General features: G+C 56.0%; 1 protein-coding gene across 4 annotated transcripts; it reads left to right on the top strand.

Moving 5' to 3' along the window:
- Nucleotides 1–496: 496 nt before the first annotated feature.
- On the top strand, nucleotides 497–9,104 carry WFIKKN2 (WAP, follistatin/kazal, immunoglobulin, kunitz and netrin domain containing 2). 4 transcript variants are annotated; one of them, XM_012463562.2, is made up of 3 exons: nucleotides 497–538; nucleotides 1,129–1,498; nucleotides 6,275–9,104. In XM_012463562.2, the coding sequence occupies exon 3, from the start codon at nucleotides 6,344–6,346 to the stop codon at nucleotides 7,793–7,795; it is 1,452 nt and encodes a 483-aa protein (XP_012318985.2). In that variant the 5' UTR covers nucleotides 497–538; nucleotides 1,129–1,498; nucleotides 6,275–6,343; the 3' UTR covers nucleotides 7,796–9,104. The 4 variants fall into 4 exon arrangements, with proteins under 4 accessions (XP_012318985.2, XP_012318984.2, XP_012318983.2 ...); XM_012463561.2 differs by lacking the exon at nucleotides 497–538 and having other exon boundaries at nucleotides 1,047–1,498; XM_012463560.2 differs by lacking the exons at nucleotides 497–538; nucleotides 1,129–1,498 and adding an exon at nucleotides 1,837–2,581.
- The last annotated feature ends 6,263 nt before the right edge of the window (nucleotides 9,105–15,367 follow it).

Consider the following 15,367-nt stretch of genomic DNA (forward strand, 5'->3'; position numbering starts at 1 on the left):
CTGCTGGGCGCCTCCCTCCTCCCACCCCCCTTCTCTCTCCCACGCCCTCTAACGGTCTCTTGGGACTGCCCAGAAATCGACCTCCTCCTTAGATACTTGTCCTGGCCTAATGGGGCTGTGACAGTTTTTCTAAGTCCTGCTTAGAAATGTGTCAGTGTCCATTTCCCTTTGTGATATCGAGGGAGGCTGCGCAAACCACGTTTGTCCAAGGGCTGTGTGGAGGCCCCCGCGTGGAGCAGCTGGAACACGGGTTGATGAAATTACAGGGAATTCAAAGCAGCCGGCGTCGCCCGCTGTCTGGCTTCATTACGGGGACTGGCCTGGAAGGGAAGTTTATTCCAATAATTTAGAGGATTAGGATCTGACACCCTTCATTAGAGATTTGACATAAGCAGTAAAGACAGATCCTGCAGAATGGCCCGCCCGATGGGAAGGAACCAGCTCGGGCGGGGAGGAGGCAGCACCCACCCGCTGGGAGGAGGAAGGGTCTGGGCGTGGAAGCGAGGGCCCTGTGGCTGTTTTACAGTCCCGTGAGATGGTGAGCTGTGTTCCTGAAGGGGAAAGTGGGCGTGGGGGAAGGAGTGGCCGGGGCTCAGGCCTCAGTTTTCTTATCTGTAAATCGAGATTGCCTTTGGGATCCCTTCTGCCTCTGATACTTGTGGGGCCACCTACTGTCCCCAGAACACGGCAGCTCCTCAAGGCCCTGGTGGATTGGCCTTGGAAAGGCACCTCTCTTTTGGGGCTCTATGTGCCTCCGCCCCCTACTCCCAGGATCGAGTGACCGACCTAAAAACACTCAGACTGCGGGCTGCTCGGTGGCAATTTAGATACAATCCATTTGCTGCCAGACGGAGGACAAATCGCCCCCAGCCCCTGGCAGCTTCTGGCTGTCTTCCCGGCCCCTCCACAGATATAGCCCCTGATGTTTCAAAAATTTCTTGTCCAGTCTGTAAAAACCAGAGTTTGGGCCGTGCCTTGACAGCAGTTCTGACAGATGGATGGGGGAGGGGTGGTTTTAAAAGGCCCCTGCCCACACCCAGCAAGCTGGTGTCCCTGTTTCCTGTATGGGGTGGGGTAGCTGTGTGACATGGGCAGCTCGCTTAGCCTCTCTGTGCCTCCTTTCCTCAGATCTGAAATCCACGGAGCTGCAGCGTGTTGTGAGGATTAAATGAGATGATGTGTTCAGAGAACCTGCACGTGTGAGCAGCCCAGTGTCTCTGGCAGCCGGTGCCACCAGCACTGCTCACTTCGTGTGAGTCTGGGCAAGTTGCTCGCCCTCTTCGACCACAGACCTTCTCCTTGGGGAAGTGGGGGAGGCCAGACCAGGCTGGCGCTCACAAGGAGCTCACCGAAGAGCAGCCACCGTGGTCGTCAGCGAGGGCGACTGGACTCTGGCACAATCCGGAGACACTGTGACCGCAGAGGTTTTCTTGGTGTGTCGATGGAGGAGGGAGGAATGTGATCCATCTCAGCCGCCGGGGGAGCCGGAGCATATCTGGTATGTGTCTCTGGAATGATTTGGGGAAAATTCACTGAAGTTGGAACTTAAGACACAAACAGCCCAGGACATAGAGATACAGCCATGCGCACACCCCCCACAAAGGGCCAGACCGGGGTGGGAGTCGGCTTACAGGGCACAGCGCGGCGCAGACCCGCCCTGGAATGGCCGTGAACTTGTTGTTTTTCCACGTCATTTGCTCTCAAATGTACTATCGAGCAGGGCGATGCTAACCCGGCGGCTGCAGGTCCCTCCTCGTAACAAGCGATTGTGTGTTCTTTAGAGGTGGCCAAAGGGGAGGAGGGGGCCCGGCTCCAAGGAGGTGGGGGAAAAAGAAACAAGCCCTCCTTTAGAGTGAGCTTGCGTGTCCTGGAGCCAGCTCCCCGCAATGCACATGCCATTTCTGGCCCTTGAAGGGGTTAAAGGCCTCCTGGAGTCAAAAACAAGCAGGTGTCCCACCGTGCCAGATACGCTGCCTAAACTGCTTCCAGCTTTTTTTTCCCCTTCTGCAATAAGTCTGTGATCAGCCACGGGACAGAGGCGCCAGCAGCCTGCCTGTGACAGGCATCAGGTTAGCTCGCTCCCACTCGGGTGGCGCGCCCAGGATATAAATCCGGGCTCGGGCCCCTGCTGCGGCTCCTCTCCCTGCACACTCAGGAGAGGGAGCTTCCTTCCAAAGACCTTTCTTTTATCTGAAGCTGCACAGCCCTGCAGGCTGCGCTGACTTGGTGGAGGCAGCCACGGCAGCAGCCTGAGCAGGAAGCCTGCTGGGGTGGGGAGGGCAGGTGTTTGCAGCCCCCGAGAAGAAGGCCTGGTGGGCCCCAGCCCCTGGCATCGTCGCAGGGGAGGTCTCTAGCCGCCACAGACCGCGCCATGTGGGCCCTAAGGCGTCGCCGGTTCTGGTCTCGCTGGGAGCAGGTGGCAGCGCTGTTGCTGCTGCTGCTGCTGCTCGGGGTGCCCTCGCGAGGCCTGGCGCTACCACCCATCCGCTACTCCCATGCCGGCATCTGCCCCAACGACATGAATCCCAACCTCTGGGTGGATGCACAGAGCACCTGCAGGAGGGAGTGTGAGACGGACCAGGTGAGTGGGGGCCAGAGGCCAGAGATGGACCATGGGAGCCTGTGAGTGACGGGGGTGGGAGAGTGGTGGGGACTGTGTGAAAGTGTGAGGTGGACCAGGTGAGCGAGGTCCAGAAGCTGGAGTGTGAGACAGACCAGGTGAGTGAGGTCCAGAAGCCGGAGGATGAGGCGGACCAGGTGAGGGGGTCCAGAAGCTGGAGTGTGAGATGGACCACGTGAGTGGGGTCCAGAAGCCGGAGTGTGAGACGGACCAGGTGAGTGAGGTCCAGAAGTCAGAGGATGAGGTGGACCAGGTGAGTGGGGTCCAGAAGCCAGAGTATGAGGCAGACCAGGTGAGGGAGATCGAGAAGCCGGAGGATGAGGTGGACCAGGTGAGTGGGGTCCAGAAGCCGGAGGATGAGGTGTAACAGGTGAGTGGGGTCCAGAAGCCGGAGGATGAGGTGGACCAGGTGAGTGGAGTCCAGAAGCCAGAGTGTGAGGCGGACCAGGTGAGTGGGGTCCAGAAGCCAGAGTGTGAGGCGGACCAGGTGAGGGAGGTCCAGAAGCCAGAGTGTGAGACGGGTCAGGTGAGTGGGGTCCAGAAGCTGGAGGATGAGGCGGACCAGGTTAGTGGGGTCCAGAAGCCGGAGTGTGAGATGGGCCAGGTGGGTGAGGTCCAGAAGCCAGAGGATGAGGCGGACCAGGTGAGTGGGGTCCAGAAGCCCAAGATGAACCACATGAGCCTGTGATGGGGGTGGGAGCCACAGGATGGGGACTGGGCAGGAGTGCCCTGCAGGGCTCAGGAAGGTGAAGAAACTCAGGCCCTGTCCACCTGGAGAGAAACAGGACACTCTCCTGTCTGTTAACATGGAAGGAGAGGTGGAAGGAAGGAGAGGTGGGAGCAATGTCCCAGTTCATCAGAGCCTGGAGCCTGAGGATTCCTCCCATGTGTGCTGAGGGCTGCTGTGGACCAGCACCATGCCGGGCACATTGTGCATATTGGGGTGACATGTCAGCATGATGGGCATCAGCAGCCCATTCCCAGGTGACTGAGTGAACACAGAGCCAGGCAGGGAGGGCACAGGTGCCACAACCAGTGAGGGAACAGTGGGCCCAGAACTCATGTCTAACAACAAAGCTTTGATTACACCGGCCTCCAGGCCACCTCCCCAGGGGTTTGGACCCTGACCCTGAGAAGAGACCAGGCTGACGGCAGGCCAAGCAGAAACAGCTCTGAATGGATGCTCCAGTGTCCCAGGGAGGAAGGATACCAGGTTTTAGCCTCCTAGCTTCCTTGGTCCTGTTTCTGCTCTGTATCAGAGGACACTGCAGCAGGATAGGGCCAGCTGTCTTCTAGCTCCTGAGTCATTCCCAAGGGCCATTGCTGCCTACCCCCTCTGGGGCAACAGGCTGTGGGACCTACACCTGCTCCAGACAGCCACTTCCTGCCCAGCCTGCCAGCTCTGAGGGCAGCACGGAGTCTCCCAGGGCTCCAGGTCCAGGCTGGGCATCCTCAGGTAACATGAGAGACACTGGCCCCCATGGATGCCTGGTTACCCACAGGAGAGCAGAGGGCTGCCCTGGAGAGTGGCCTCAACCTCACAGTGCCCAGGGGATAATTCTTAGGCCTCCGAGGACAGATGCTCCCAATGGGCAATGGTGGTGCCAAGTGAAAAGAAGATAAGAAGTTGGGAGGAGTGGTGGCTGCTCCCGTCTGGCCAAGGTCACGCCATCAGTTGGTTACATTTGCAGGCACAGGCTGGCCTGATAAACCAGGTAGGGCTTGGGGATGGTGAGACTCTGGTAGATTTTGTGTGTCTTGGGGAGAAGGCACCTGTGGAGGGCTGGGGATCCAGACAGCCCTTGGGGACATTCTGGCCCCCTTACACAGAGTTGTTCTAAGGACCCTCTCTAGGTTTCCCATGCCCAGAAGTACTTTCCCTCTGGGGCCCAAGGACTCAGCCTTTCATGGACCTCCTGGTTCCGAACATCTTAGGAATGGGATGAGGCTCAGGCCAAGGAGAAGGTTCTCCTGCTCCCACTCCCTCTGCTGTCTTCCGTTCCCCACGGGGTCTCTCTCCCTTAGAGCTGCCCACCCCTGTCCCAAAGCCTCCCCTGGTGTGGCCTAGAAGCCTATGCCAAACAAGGGCTGCAAAACAAAGTCCCCATTCTGAGCCGAAAGGGGTTGAAAAGTAAACAAGTCAAGCCGGCAGGCCCCATGCAGCCAGGGTGGGGGGATATTTTCCCCCTCTTAGCTGATGTGGAATGTCCAAGAGGCTGAAATAAAAGTTGGAATGAGGCCGGGCGCGGTGGCTCAAGCCTGTAATCCCAGCACTTTGGGAGGCCGAGGCGGGTGGATCACGAGGTCAAGAGATCAAGACCATCCTGGTCAACATGGTGAAACCCCGTCTCTACTAAAAATACAAAAAAATTAGCTGGGCACGGTGGCGCGTGCCTGTAATCCCAGCTACTCAAGAGGCTGAGGCAGGAGAATTGCCTGAACCCAGGAGGCGGAGGTTGCGGTGAGCCGAGATCGCACCATTGCACTCCAGCCTGGGTAACAAGAGCGAAACTCCGTCTAAAAAAAAAAAAAAAAAAAAAAAAAAAAAAAAGTTGGAATGACAAGAGGCCAGCCCTGGTGGGGAGTAATTCACAGAGTTACTACCTGGCAGAGGATTAGGAGCATTGCCTGCCTGCCTAGTGGGTACGATGTGTTATTGTCGAAAACACCACATGAAATCCTTGTTTGTGTCGGCTCCAGGAGCATGTTGCTAATTTCGAGGAATTAAACTAATGCTTTACGTGGCTCCACAGAAAATCAGAGGGGATTACGGCCTGGCAAGTCCTCGCTGACGGCCTTGCTGGCCTTTGCCACACAAGGGGACTTTTTTTCTTATTGCTTTCCTCGTGAAAGGTCCCACACGGAGCTGACTCCTGGGCCTGGCACAACCCGTGGCTCTGAGACTCGGCGTGCTGCGTGTGTCACGCGTGCTCTGACTGGTGCCTATGGGTCGGTCTGGGTCCTCTCACAGCCTCTGTTCTCCGTGTGTGTCTCTCTCCTTGAGGGGAGGAGAGCTGTGGATCATCTGGGACATCTGTCCCAGGGGCTTTCCCCTCTCAGCCTCTGGTGTGGCCTCTTCCAGTGGGCAGGGCATCCTCACTCCCATGGGAAAGAGACGAACGGCAGGCTTACTTGTTCAAGCTGGACCTCATTTGTGCTATGTGATGCAGGAGAAGAAACGCCATTTCTCAATCCCTTTACTGGGGGCTTGGAGCCTTGTTCTGCCACTTCCCATCTCTGAATTTGGCTGTCACCTCTCTGAGTCTCTGCTGTCTCATCTGTAAAATGGTTGTAGGAAAACTTCCCCTCTTAGAGGCTGCGGCTCACCCCTCCCTTCCTACCCTGCTAGCTGTGTGACCCTGGGAAAGTTACTCAGCCTCTCTGTGCCTCAGTCATCATCTGTAAAGTGGGGATAATGGCTATACCGACCTCTGGTTTGGGATGAGCATAGTCAGCTGACGTGTCAAGTTCTTACACGAGGACCTGGCACGTGGGAGATGCTACATACGCATTTGTTTTATTTTCCAATCTTTTGCTCCCACTAGATGGTGAGTACATGTTAGTTCTCCTCCCCACAAACCATAGGGTAGGATCGGGAGCCCCTCTTTTCCTCCTTCTCCTCCCTGTTCACGCCCCTCTCTCTGGGTCTTTCAGGAGTGTGAGACCTATGAGAAGTGCTGCCCCAACGTGTGTGGGACCAAGAGCTGCGTGGCGGCCCGCTACATGGACGTGAAAGGGAAGAAGGGCCCAGTGGGCATGCCCAAGGAGGCCACGTGCGACCACTTCATGTGTCTGCAGCAGGGCTCCGAGTGTGACATCTGGGATGGCCAGCCTGTGTGTAAGTGCAAAGACCGCTGTGAGAAGGAGCCCAGCTTCACCTGCGCCTCGGATGGCCTCACCTATTATAACCGCTGCTTCATGGATGCCGAGGCCTGCTCCAAAGGCATCACGCTGGCTGTTGTCACCTGCCGCTATCACTTCACCTGGCCCAACACCAGTCCCCCACCGCCTGAGACCACCATGCACCCCACCACGGCCTCTCCAGAGACCCCTGAGCTGGACATGGTGGCCCCAGCCCTGCTCAACCATCCCGTGCACCAGTCGGTGACTGTGGGCGAGACAGTGAGCTTCCTCTGTGATGTGGTGGGCCGGCCCCGGCCCGAGATCACCTGGGAGAAGCAGCTGGAGGATCGAGAGAACGTGGTCATGTGGCCCAACCATGTACGTGGCAACGTGGTGGTCACCAACATCGCGCAGCTGGTCATCTATAACGCCCAGCTGCAGGACGCTGGGATCTACACGTGCACGGCCCGGAACGCGGCCGGGGTCCTGAGGGCCGACTTCCCGCTGTCGGTGGTCAGGGGAGATCAGGCTGTGGCCACCTCCGAGAGCAGCCCTAATGGCACCGCTTTCCCGGTGGCTGAGTGCCTGAAGCCCCCCGACAGCGAGGACTGTGGCGAAGAGCAGACCCGCTGGCACTTCGACGCCCAGGCCAACACCTGCCTGACCTTCACCTTTGGCCACTGCCATCGCAACCTCAACCACTTTGAGACCTATGAGGCCTGCATGCTGGCCTGCATGAGCGGGCCGCTGGCCACGTGCAGCCTGCCTGCCCTGCAGGGGCCCTGCAAAGCCTACGCGCCCCGCTGGGCTTACAACAGCCAGACGGGCCAGTGCCAGTCCTTTGTCTACGGTGGCTGTGAGGGCAACGGTAACAACTTTGAGAGCCGTGAGGCCTGCGAGGAGTCGTGCCCCTTCCCCAGGGGGAACCAGCGCTGTCGGGCCTGTAAACCTCGGCAGAAGCTTGTTACCAGCTTCTGTCGCAGCGACTTTGTCATCCTGGGCCGAGTGTCTGAGCTGAGCGAGGAGCCTGACTCGGGCCGTGCTCTGGTGACTGTGGATGATGTCCTAAAGGATGAGAAGATGGGCCTCAAGTTCCTGGGCCAGGAGTCGTTGGAGGTCACTCTGCTCCACGTGGACTGGGCCTGCCCCTGCCCCAACATGACCGTGAGCGAGACACCGCTCATCATCATGGGGGAGGTGGACGGCGGCATGGCCGTGCTCCGTCCCGATAGCTTTGTGGGTGCCTCGAGCGCCCGCCGGGTCAGGAAGCTCCGTGAGGTCATGTACAAGAAGACCTGTGACGTCCTCAAGGAGTTTCTGGGCTTGCACTGAAGTCCCCCACCCCTTCCCGGCCCCCTCCCTGGCCTTCTTCCACCCACCCACCCCAATGCCCCTCAGCAAACTGGGCAAGGTCACATTAGACAGTCTTGGGCCAGCAGGCACATCAACAGATGTGCCGGGAAAAAGCCATCAGAGGGTTTCAGATCAGCTTCGATTCTTTGGGTTCAATAAGGGGTTCATATCTTCTTTTGCTGAGGGAGACAAAAGGAGATGAGGGACGTGTGGAAGTTATTCCCGACCACTAGCCTGCTCAGACGCTCTCCTCCTCCCTTCACTGGCCCATGCCCCTGGCTCTCCCAGCCAACCTTTCTCAGCCAGTCTCCCAGCAAGGGTTTAAGACATGGCCGCTGAGTGCTGGTCACAGGAGCAGTTGAATGGATTGGCTTGTAAAGGGGGCAGGTGGGGAGAGATAGGAGGGTCCAGAGACTCATGGGACACCTTTCCCACAGCCTCCTGGATCGCTGTGAGCAGAGGCCACTTGGGGTTAGGGGCATGGGCAGTGGCAAGCTGGAGGCAGAGACCAGCCCAGCACACGACTTGCTCTGAGTGGGAGCTGCCTTTGCGTGGTGGTCGGTCTGCTCTCAGGTCACCACGGCTCCAGCAGAATACAGATTTCTTCTCCTTGGCTGCCCTGGTTTGTCGATCTAGTTCAGTTCAACTCAGTGGACATTCTCTGAATGCTTGCCAGGTGCCAGGACCACAGGGAGATGTTAGTCACTGCCCAGCTCTTAGCGCCTGAACACAGATGTCCTCATCCCAGGACCCGCAGAAGCACCCCACTCCGGACTCACAGCTGTCCAGAGTTTCTGTCTGATGGATGGTGTGCTTTCATATGCGACTGGCTTCCTGGACATAAAGCAGACAAAAGCCCCAGGGTCTGTTTGGTAGCAGGAGAAAGAAAGGAAGAGGAAAAAGCAGGCAGGGAAGCGGGTAGTACAGGACAGAGAAAGGAGGGAGGTGGCTGGAGAACGACAAGGAACGTTGCTCGATGCTCCCATCTGGTGGCGGCCTCGGGAGCCCGCAGGAACCTGGAGGGAGGCTCTCTGTGAGGCCTGGACAAAGGAGGTGGCAGCTCGTTGGTGATCTTTTTGTGTGTTTCCAGACTTCCTGTGTGGGCGGGGCCATCCTGCCGCTAGAGAGAGGTTTGGGGAACCCCACTGAAGCTTTGCATCTTGCTCCACTCCCCCCTCTGCCCTATTCTGTCCTTGCCCCTCCAAGCTGAAGAAGGTCCTTGTGGGGCGTCTTCATTTCTTCATCAAATATAAGGGGGAAGATACCAATTAAAAGCTCATAGTATCAACAGCTCTTCTTGTGTGATTTGTTTGGGTTATGATGGGGGACGGAGGGAGGTGGGTAGTGTCATTTGCTTTGGTGACCTTACAAGAGGGAAGTCTGGCCACAGGAGCATCTTTGGGGGATGGAGAGATGCTGGTCATATTCGAGCTCCCTTTGCAGCTCCAAGGCCCCTTAACTGATGCTCAGCTCAGCTCAGCTCTGTGAGTTAATCTGAGGTCAGAGAGGTGAGGTCACTTGCCAAGAACATAAAGGCAGGAAGGGGTGGGGCCCAGGCCAGGTGTTCCGACCTGTATCCTGCTCTCACCCCAGCATGACAGCACGGTGGGTCAGGTGCAGTGTCCAGACCCTGCCACCAATGATGTCGAGTTCAGAGGTGAGAAGGTGGAGGAGACAGGAATGGAGCAGGCAGGGGCAGCTGCCAGCTGTGACTTGCTAAGGGGCCTCTAGGTGAGGCCTGGTCCCAGGAAGACTGCATCAAAGCCCTATGCTCAGGCATGGGGCTCGGTTCCCAGAATGGAGACAGCAGTGCCTTTGGCCCCAGGGAGGACCACAGCGGCTCCCCAGCTCTGGAGACGTGTTCAGGAGCCCCGCAGCCATGGCACACCCCACAGCCTGTTTGTCCCCAAGAGACACCACTCCCCTGCACACTTGCTTATGTTTTCCTGGGCCCCGACCCAAAAAAAAGAATCCAGGCCCAGCCCAGCCTGGCCCAGCCCCAGCCCAGCCTGGCCCAGCCCATCTCATCTGCAATACAAGTTCGAGGAGGAGGTCAGGAAGAACAGAGGCAGAGGATCGAGGGTTTCTCAAGCTGCCATTGGGAAAATGCTGAGCATGAAACTTGACCACGAAGGAGATGTGGGCAGCAGCCACAGGCCCCCATCCTGCCCGGGGTTAGGGAACCAGGGAGGGTGAGGATGGTCTCACTCTGCCCTCAGAGGCCCAGGGACATTCTGCGCACCTGCTTCTATCCAGAGCTCTAGCGCATTCATACAAGCTGTGGGGGCAAGTGTCCACATGCCAGCACCTGTCACCTCCCTTTTCACCCCTATTTGCATAGATAGGGGACCTGAGCCCTGCGGCTGGGCTGGGACAGCAGGGGCCCCAGTCACACTTCTCCTTCCCTAATGAAGGTATAAGGTTCAGAAAAATCCCATCTCAGGGCTCCCTCTCACCAGACCACTGCCCACCCACAGCCCCAGACCTGAGTCCCTGTCACGCTCCAGCCCTACCTGGCAGAGCAAGAAAACTCAGCCCATGAAGTCAGACTTGCTTAGGTCTGAATCAGGGCTCTGTGCTTACCTGCGATCTCTATGAGTCTCTGTTTCCTCATCTGTAAAACAGAGGGTAGTAAGATGACTCTACAAGAGACTCCAGGCCGGGCGCGGTGGCTCACACCTGCAATCCCAGCACTTTGGGAGGCTGTGGTGGGTGGATCACAAGGTCGGGAGTTGGAGACCAGCCTCGCTAACATGATGAAAACCCGTCTCTACTAAAAACACAAAAAAATTAGCTGGCCATGGTGGCGCATGCCTGTAGTCCCAGCTACTTGGGAGGCTGAGGCAGGAGAGTCGTTGGAACTGGGGAGGCGGAGGTTGCAGTGAGCTGAGATCACGCCACTGCACTCTAGCCTGGGCAACAGAGCGAGATCCTGTCTCAAAAACAAAACAAAACGAAACAAAAAACAAACAGAAGAGACTCAGGAGCTGGGCCCTATTAACCGGAAAGCCCAGGAGGAGGGCCTGGTGCAGAGCGGCTGCCTCGTGCCCCCTCCCACTCTCAGCAGCTCTCCGCTCAGAACAGATCCCGGAACGGAAAGCCCTCGCCTTGCGTTTCCAGGTCTTGGGCTTTGCAGCTTCAAATGTTTTATCCTGTTGCTCACAGAGTATACCCAAACTGAGCACTCACTATAGGCTGATTTGGGGTTCAGAAAATATGGGCACTTAGAGAATGGGTAGTTTCAAACCTATTATAACTTCTGACCTACGACCTGGCATTCATTTTCTATCCTTGACACCAAGCCGGAGTCCTTGTCTCTGTTGCCCTGGGCCTTATACAAAGCCCAGCATCTAGCAGGTAAAGGGTGAATGGAGCTCCCCCGGCCTGGTTGCCTGCCAGTCAGGGGAGGTTGCTTTGCTCAGTCAAATGGAGGAGTTTTGGCTCCAGCCTAGGTCCTGGGACATAACGACATTGAGGCCCCTCTAGCCAGGCTAGACTCCCCTATCTCCTGTCTGCCCTGGACACCCACTCCTCACCTTCCTGCACCCACTTGGCTCGCTCCTTCCTGCTCTGTCTCTCAGTTTGCCTCTTCAGAGGCCTATTCCAGAGTGGCCTGTCTCCAGGCCAGCCTCCAGGGCCTCTGGGACAGGGCAGCTTGGCTTCTTCCACCCTCCGCCTCCCCCAGCACCTCCAGCCTGCTAGGACACTCTGTTCCATTGTGTAGCCAGCTGCTCTGTAGTCTGATGTCACCCCCCCAGACAGTGGGGCTGGAGAGCAGGGATGGGGTGGACCCTGACCAGGAAGGGGGAGAATAAGTCCACAGCCTCGGTGATTGCCTGGGGCCGTGGGGAACTCTCTCTGTCCCCTCATCCTTTTGTAAAAACAGCAGCATGCGTGAACGCTTCCTATGTGACAGGTACTGGACACCAGTTCTTATAAGCGCCACTGCAACTGGAGGAGACAAGGCTATTTTGTGGGCAGGAAAACTAAGGCTAGAAAGGAGAAGAAACTTGCCGCGAACAGGGTGAGTGACAGAGCCAAGACTTGAATCCGCCAGTCTGACTTCAGAGTGTTTTTTGTTTTGTTTTGTTTTTCTGAGACAGTCTTATTCTGTTGCCCAGGCTGGAGTGCAGTGGCACCATCTTGGCTCACTGTAACCTCTGCCTCCCGGGTTCAAGTGATTCTTGTCCCTCAGCCTTTTTGAGTAGCTGGGATTACAGGTGCCCGCCACCATGCCCGGCTAATTTTTAAATTTTTAGTAGATATATATTTATATTCACCGTGTTGGCCAGGCTGGTTTTGAACTCCTGACCTCAGGTCATCAGCCTGCCTCGGCCTCCCAAAGTGCTGGGATTAAAGGCGTGAGGCATGGCACCTGGCCCAGAGCTCTTCATGCTCATATTATGTTGTTTCTCCTAGTGTGCAACACACACACACACACACACACACACCCTGCTCTGGGCGAGGCAGTGTGGAGTCCCATCTGGACTCTGAATATCTCCGAAGAGCCTGCCACCCGTCAGCACACACACCACCCAGGGCTGTTTACGATCTCACCGTGTGACAAGTATTTCTATCACACACACACAAGCAGTCTTGGCCTAGATTCATCACCTTCCGCCTACTCATCCTTCAAGACTCAGCTCTTTGGGGAGGCTCTGCTGTCCCCCTGGCCGTGTGAGCTCCTCCCTGAGTCCCTCTCCCTCTGGACTTTTGCTGATCCAGATCAGAATCGTTGCCTAGGGCCTCCAGGAGGCGGTGGGCCCAGCTCCCAGAGCTCAGGAGGCTGAGACAGGAGACCACTTGCTGGGTGAACAGAGGGTCCTGGGACTGGGGGTCATGCCGAGCGGCTGCACTGAACAATCACAAGCCCGGAAGGGGCCTCTCTGGGGTCCTCCCTCTTTTTCCCACCTCCACCTCCTGTTACCTCCTCCTCCTTTTCCACCCACCTCTTGAGGAGTCTGAAGCCTCCCTCCTACTCTGGGGAATGTGTGATTAATGCAGGCAGGATGGGGTTCCTGGGTCCTATTCTTGGCTGTGGCCTCATTCTGGTATGTGCCCTGAGGTCAGGCGACACTCCTCTCTCAGGCTATGTCAGGAGGCAGGAAGGGTAAATCTCCAGCTGGCATCTCCTGAGGGAGAGGGCAGGGTGGGCAGGTGGGCAGGCCCCTCACTCCCTCCTGCCCGCCTCCCAGGCTCCTGAGGCCCTTGGCACTTCCATTTCAGGGTCACGCTGGAGTCCCTGTGGCCCCATCCCAAATTACCCTAGGACACAGAACTCTGCTGGGTCTCCAGCGACACTCTGGCCACCCTCAACCCCACTCAGATGAGGGAAAGCAGAACTCAGCCCAACACAGACTGGCCTCTCCCGGAGCTGGGGCCTCTTCCTAGGTGTCTGTCAGGGATGAAGGGGGCACTTGTGTGCTTTTGACCCTTTTCAGGTCTTGAGGACACTGCCAGAGACCCGACGGGCCCACCATCACGCCTGGCTAATTTTCATATTTTTAGTAGAGACAGAGTTTTGCCATGTTGGTCAGGCTGGTTTCGCACTCCTGATCTCAGATGATCCGCCTGCCTTGGCCTCCCAAAGTGCTGAGATTACAGGCGCGAGCCACCGTGCCCGGCCAGGCTTATACATCGTCATGCAAATGAAGTTCTTGATGGCCTCCCTCAAAACCCCAGAGTTCCCAGTGAGGTACACAAATAAGTGCACACACACACACAGCACCAACAATCCTGACACGCAGGTGAAGATGAGTTCTCCAAACTTTTAGCTGAATATGGTAGGGGGCTGCTGCTAGGAAGGAGACAGTGGGAACTGGAGGCTAAGCCTCCCATGGCACAGCACAGTGCCTGTGATGGCTGCTGCCTCCCAGGAATCAGTCTGCCACCAGGCCAGTTATTCAGCAGCTCTTCAGAGATACCTATGCTGCAGCTGTCATCTTGTTTCTTGCATGGCAGTGCTGACTAAAAGTCTAATAATTTCATTAATGGTCATTGCCGTATAAGTGCACTGCATACGCATTTAAAAACAGGGCCTGGGGACGTGTTCCGCAGGATGGAGTTGTGAAAGACATCAGGAACCAGGCCCACTTTAAGAGATACATGTGAAATTGACAAGATGACCAGAGGGTAAAACTGATTACCATGCTTGGAAATACTTGGTGATAAAGGATAAAAACAGGTACAACATGCTCAAATACGGGAAAAGTCCTGTAACTAGCAGAGAAAGCATTTGTCAGATTACTTACGCTCATATAGAAGGGGATATGATTGTCTGCAGCTTACGCACACGAACTGCCAAAATGCAGTGTGAAGGTTGGCCTGACAGATGACACTGCCTCATGTGGTACCAGCCTGGGCTGGCCTGCAGGCTTCTCAATAGGTTTGGCCTGGACAAGATCTATGATGGCCAAGTGGAGGTGACCAGAGATGAATTATAATGTGGAAACCACTGATGGTCAGCCTGGTGCCTTCACCTGCTATTTGGATGCAGGCTTTGCCAGAACTACTACTGACAATAAAGTTTTTGAGGCCCTGAAGGGAGCTGTGGATGGAAGCTTGTCTATCTCTCACAGTACCAAATGATTCCCTGCTTATGATTCTGAAGGCAAGGAATTTAATGCAGAAGTGTATCAGAAGGACTTTACGGGTCAGAATGTTGCAGATTGCACGCATTACCTAATGGAAGAAAATCAAGATGCTTACAAGAAACAGTTCTCTCAATACATAAAGAACAGCGTAACTTCAGACATGGTGGAAGAGATGTGGAAGGAAGCTCAGGCTGCTATACAAGAGAATCTAGCTGGGTTAGTCTATTCTCGCACTGCTGTAAAGAAATGCCTGAAACTGGGTAATTTATGAAGAAAAGGTTTAATTGGAAGGTTATGCAGGAAGCATAGCAGCTTCTGCTTCTGGGGAGGCCTCAGGAAACTTACAATCGTGGCAGAAGGCAAAGGGGAAGCAGGCCCGTCTTACATGGCCGGAGCAGGAGGAAGGAGTCGGGGGGAAATGCTACAAACTTTTAAACAACCACAGCTCACAATAACTCCCTCACTCACTATCGAGAGAACAGCACCAGAGGGGATGGTGCTAAACCCTTCATGAGAAACCACCCCCGTGATCCAGTCACCTCCCACCAGGCCTCACCTCCAACACTGGGGATTACAATTTGACATGAATTTTAGTAGGGACAGAGATCCAAACCATATCACCGGTCTATGAGAAGAAGCCCAAGAAAGAAGCTAAAAAGAAGAGATGGAACCATCCCCAAATGTCCCTTGCCCAGAAGAAAGATCAGGTAGCTCAAAAGGCCAGCTTCTTTTCTCTGAGCTCTCTCAGAAGAGTAGAGGGGCAGGCCGCTGAGGGTGAAACCAAATGACAGTTATTTTTCTCTCTCTCTCTCTTTTTTTTTTTTTGAGATAGAATCTTGCTCTGCCACCCAGGCTGGAGTGCAGTGGCATGATCTTGGCTCACTGCAACCTCTGCCTCCAGGGTTCAAGCAATTCTTCTGCCTCAGTTACCCCAGTAGCTGGGATTACAGGCACACGC

The sequence above is a fragment of the Aotus nancymaae genome, unplaced genomic scaffold (assembly GCF_030222135.1).
Source record: "Aotus nancymaae isolate 86718 unplaced genomic scaffold, 86718_ANA_hifiasm-v0.15.2.pri h1tg000072l, whole genome shotgun sequence".
NCBI classification, from domain to species: domain Eukaryota; kingdom Metazoa; phylum Chordata; class Mammalia; order Primates; family Aotidae; genus Aotus; species Aotus nancymaae.

Coding starts and splice junctions, on each gene's coding strand:
- WFIKKN2 (XM_012463560.2), top strand. CDS start 2,372: ATGTGGGCCCTAAGGCGTCGCCGGTTCTGGTCTCGCTGGGAGCAGGTG. Junction 2,582..6,274: donor GGGAGTGTGAGACGGACCAG/GTGAGTGGGGGC, acceptor TGGGTCTTTCAG/GAGTGTGAGACCTATGAGAA.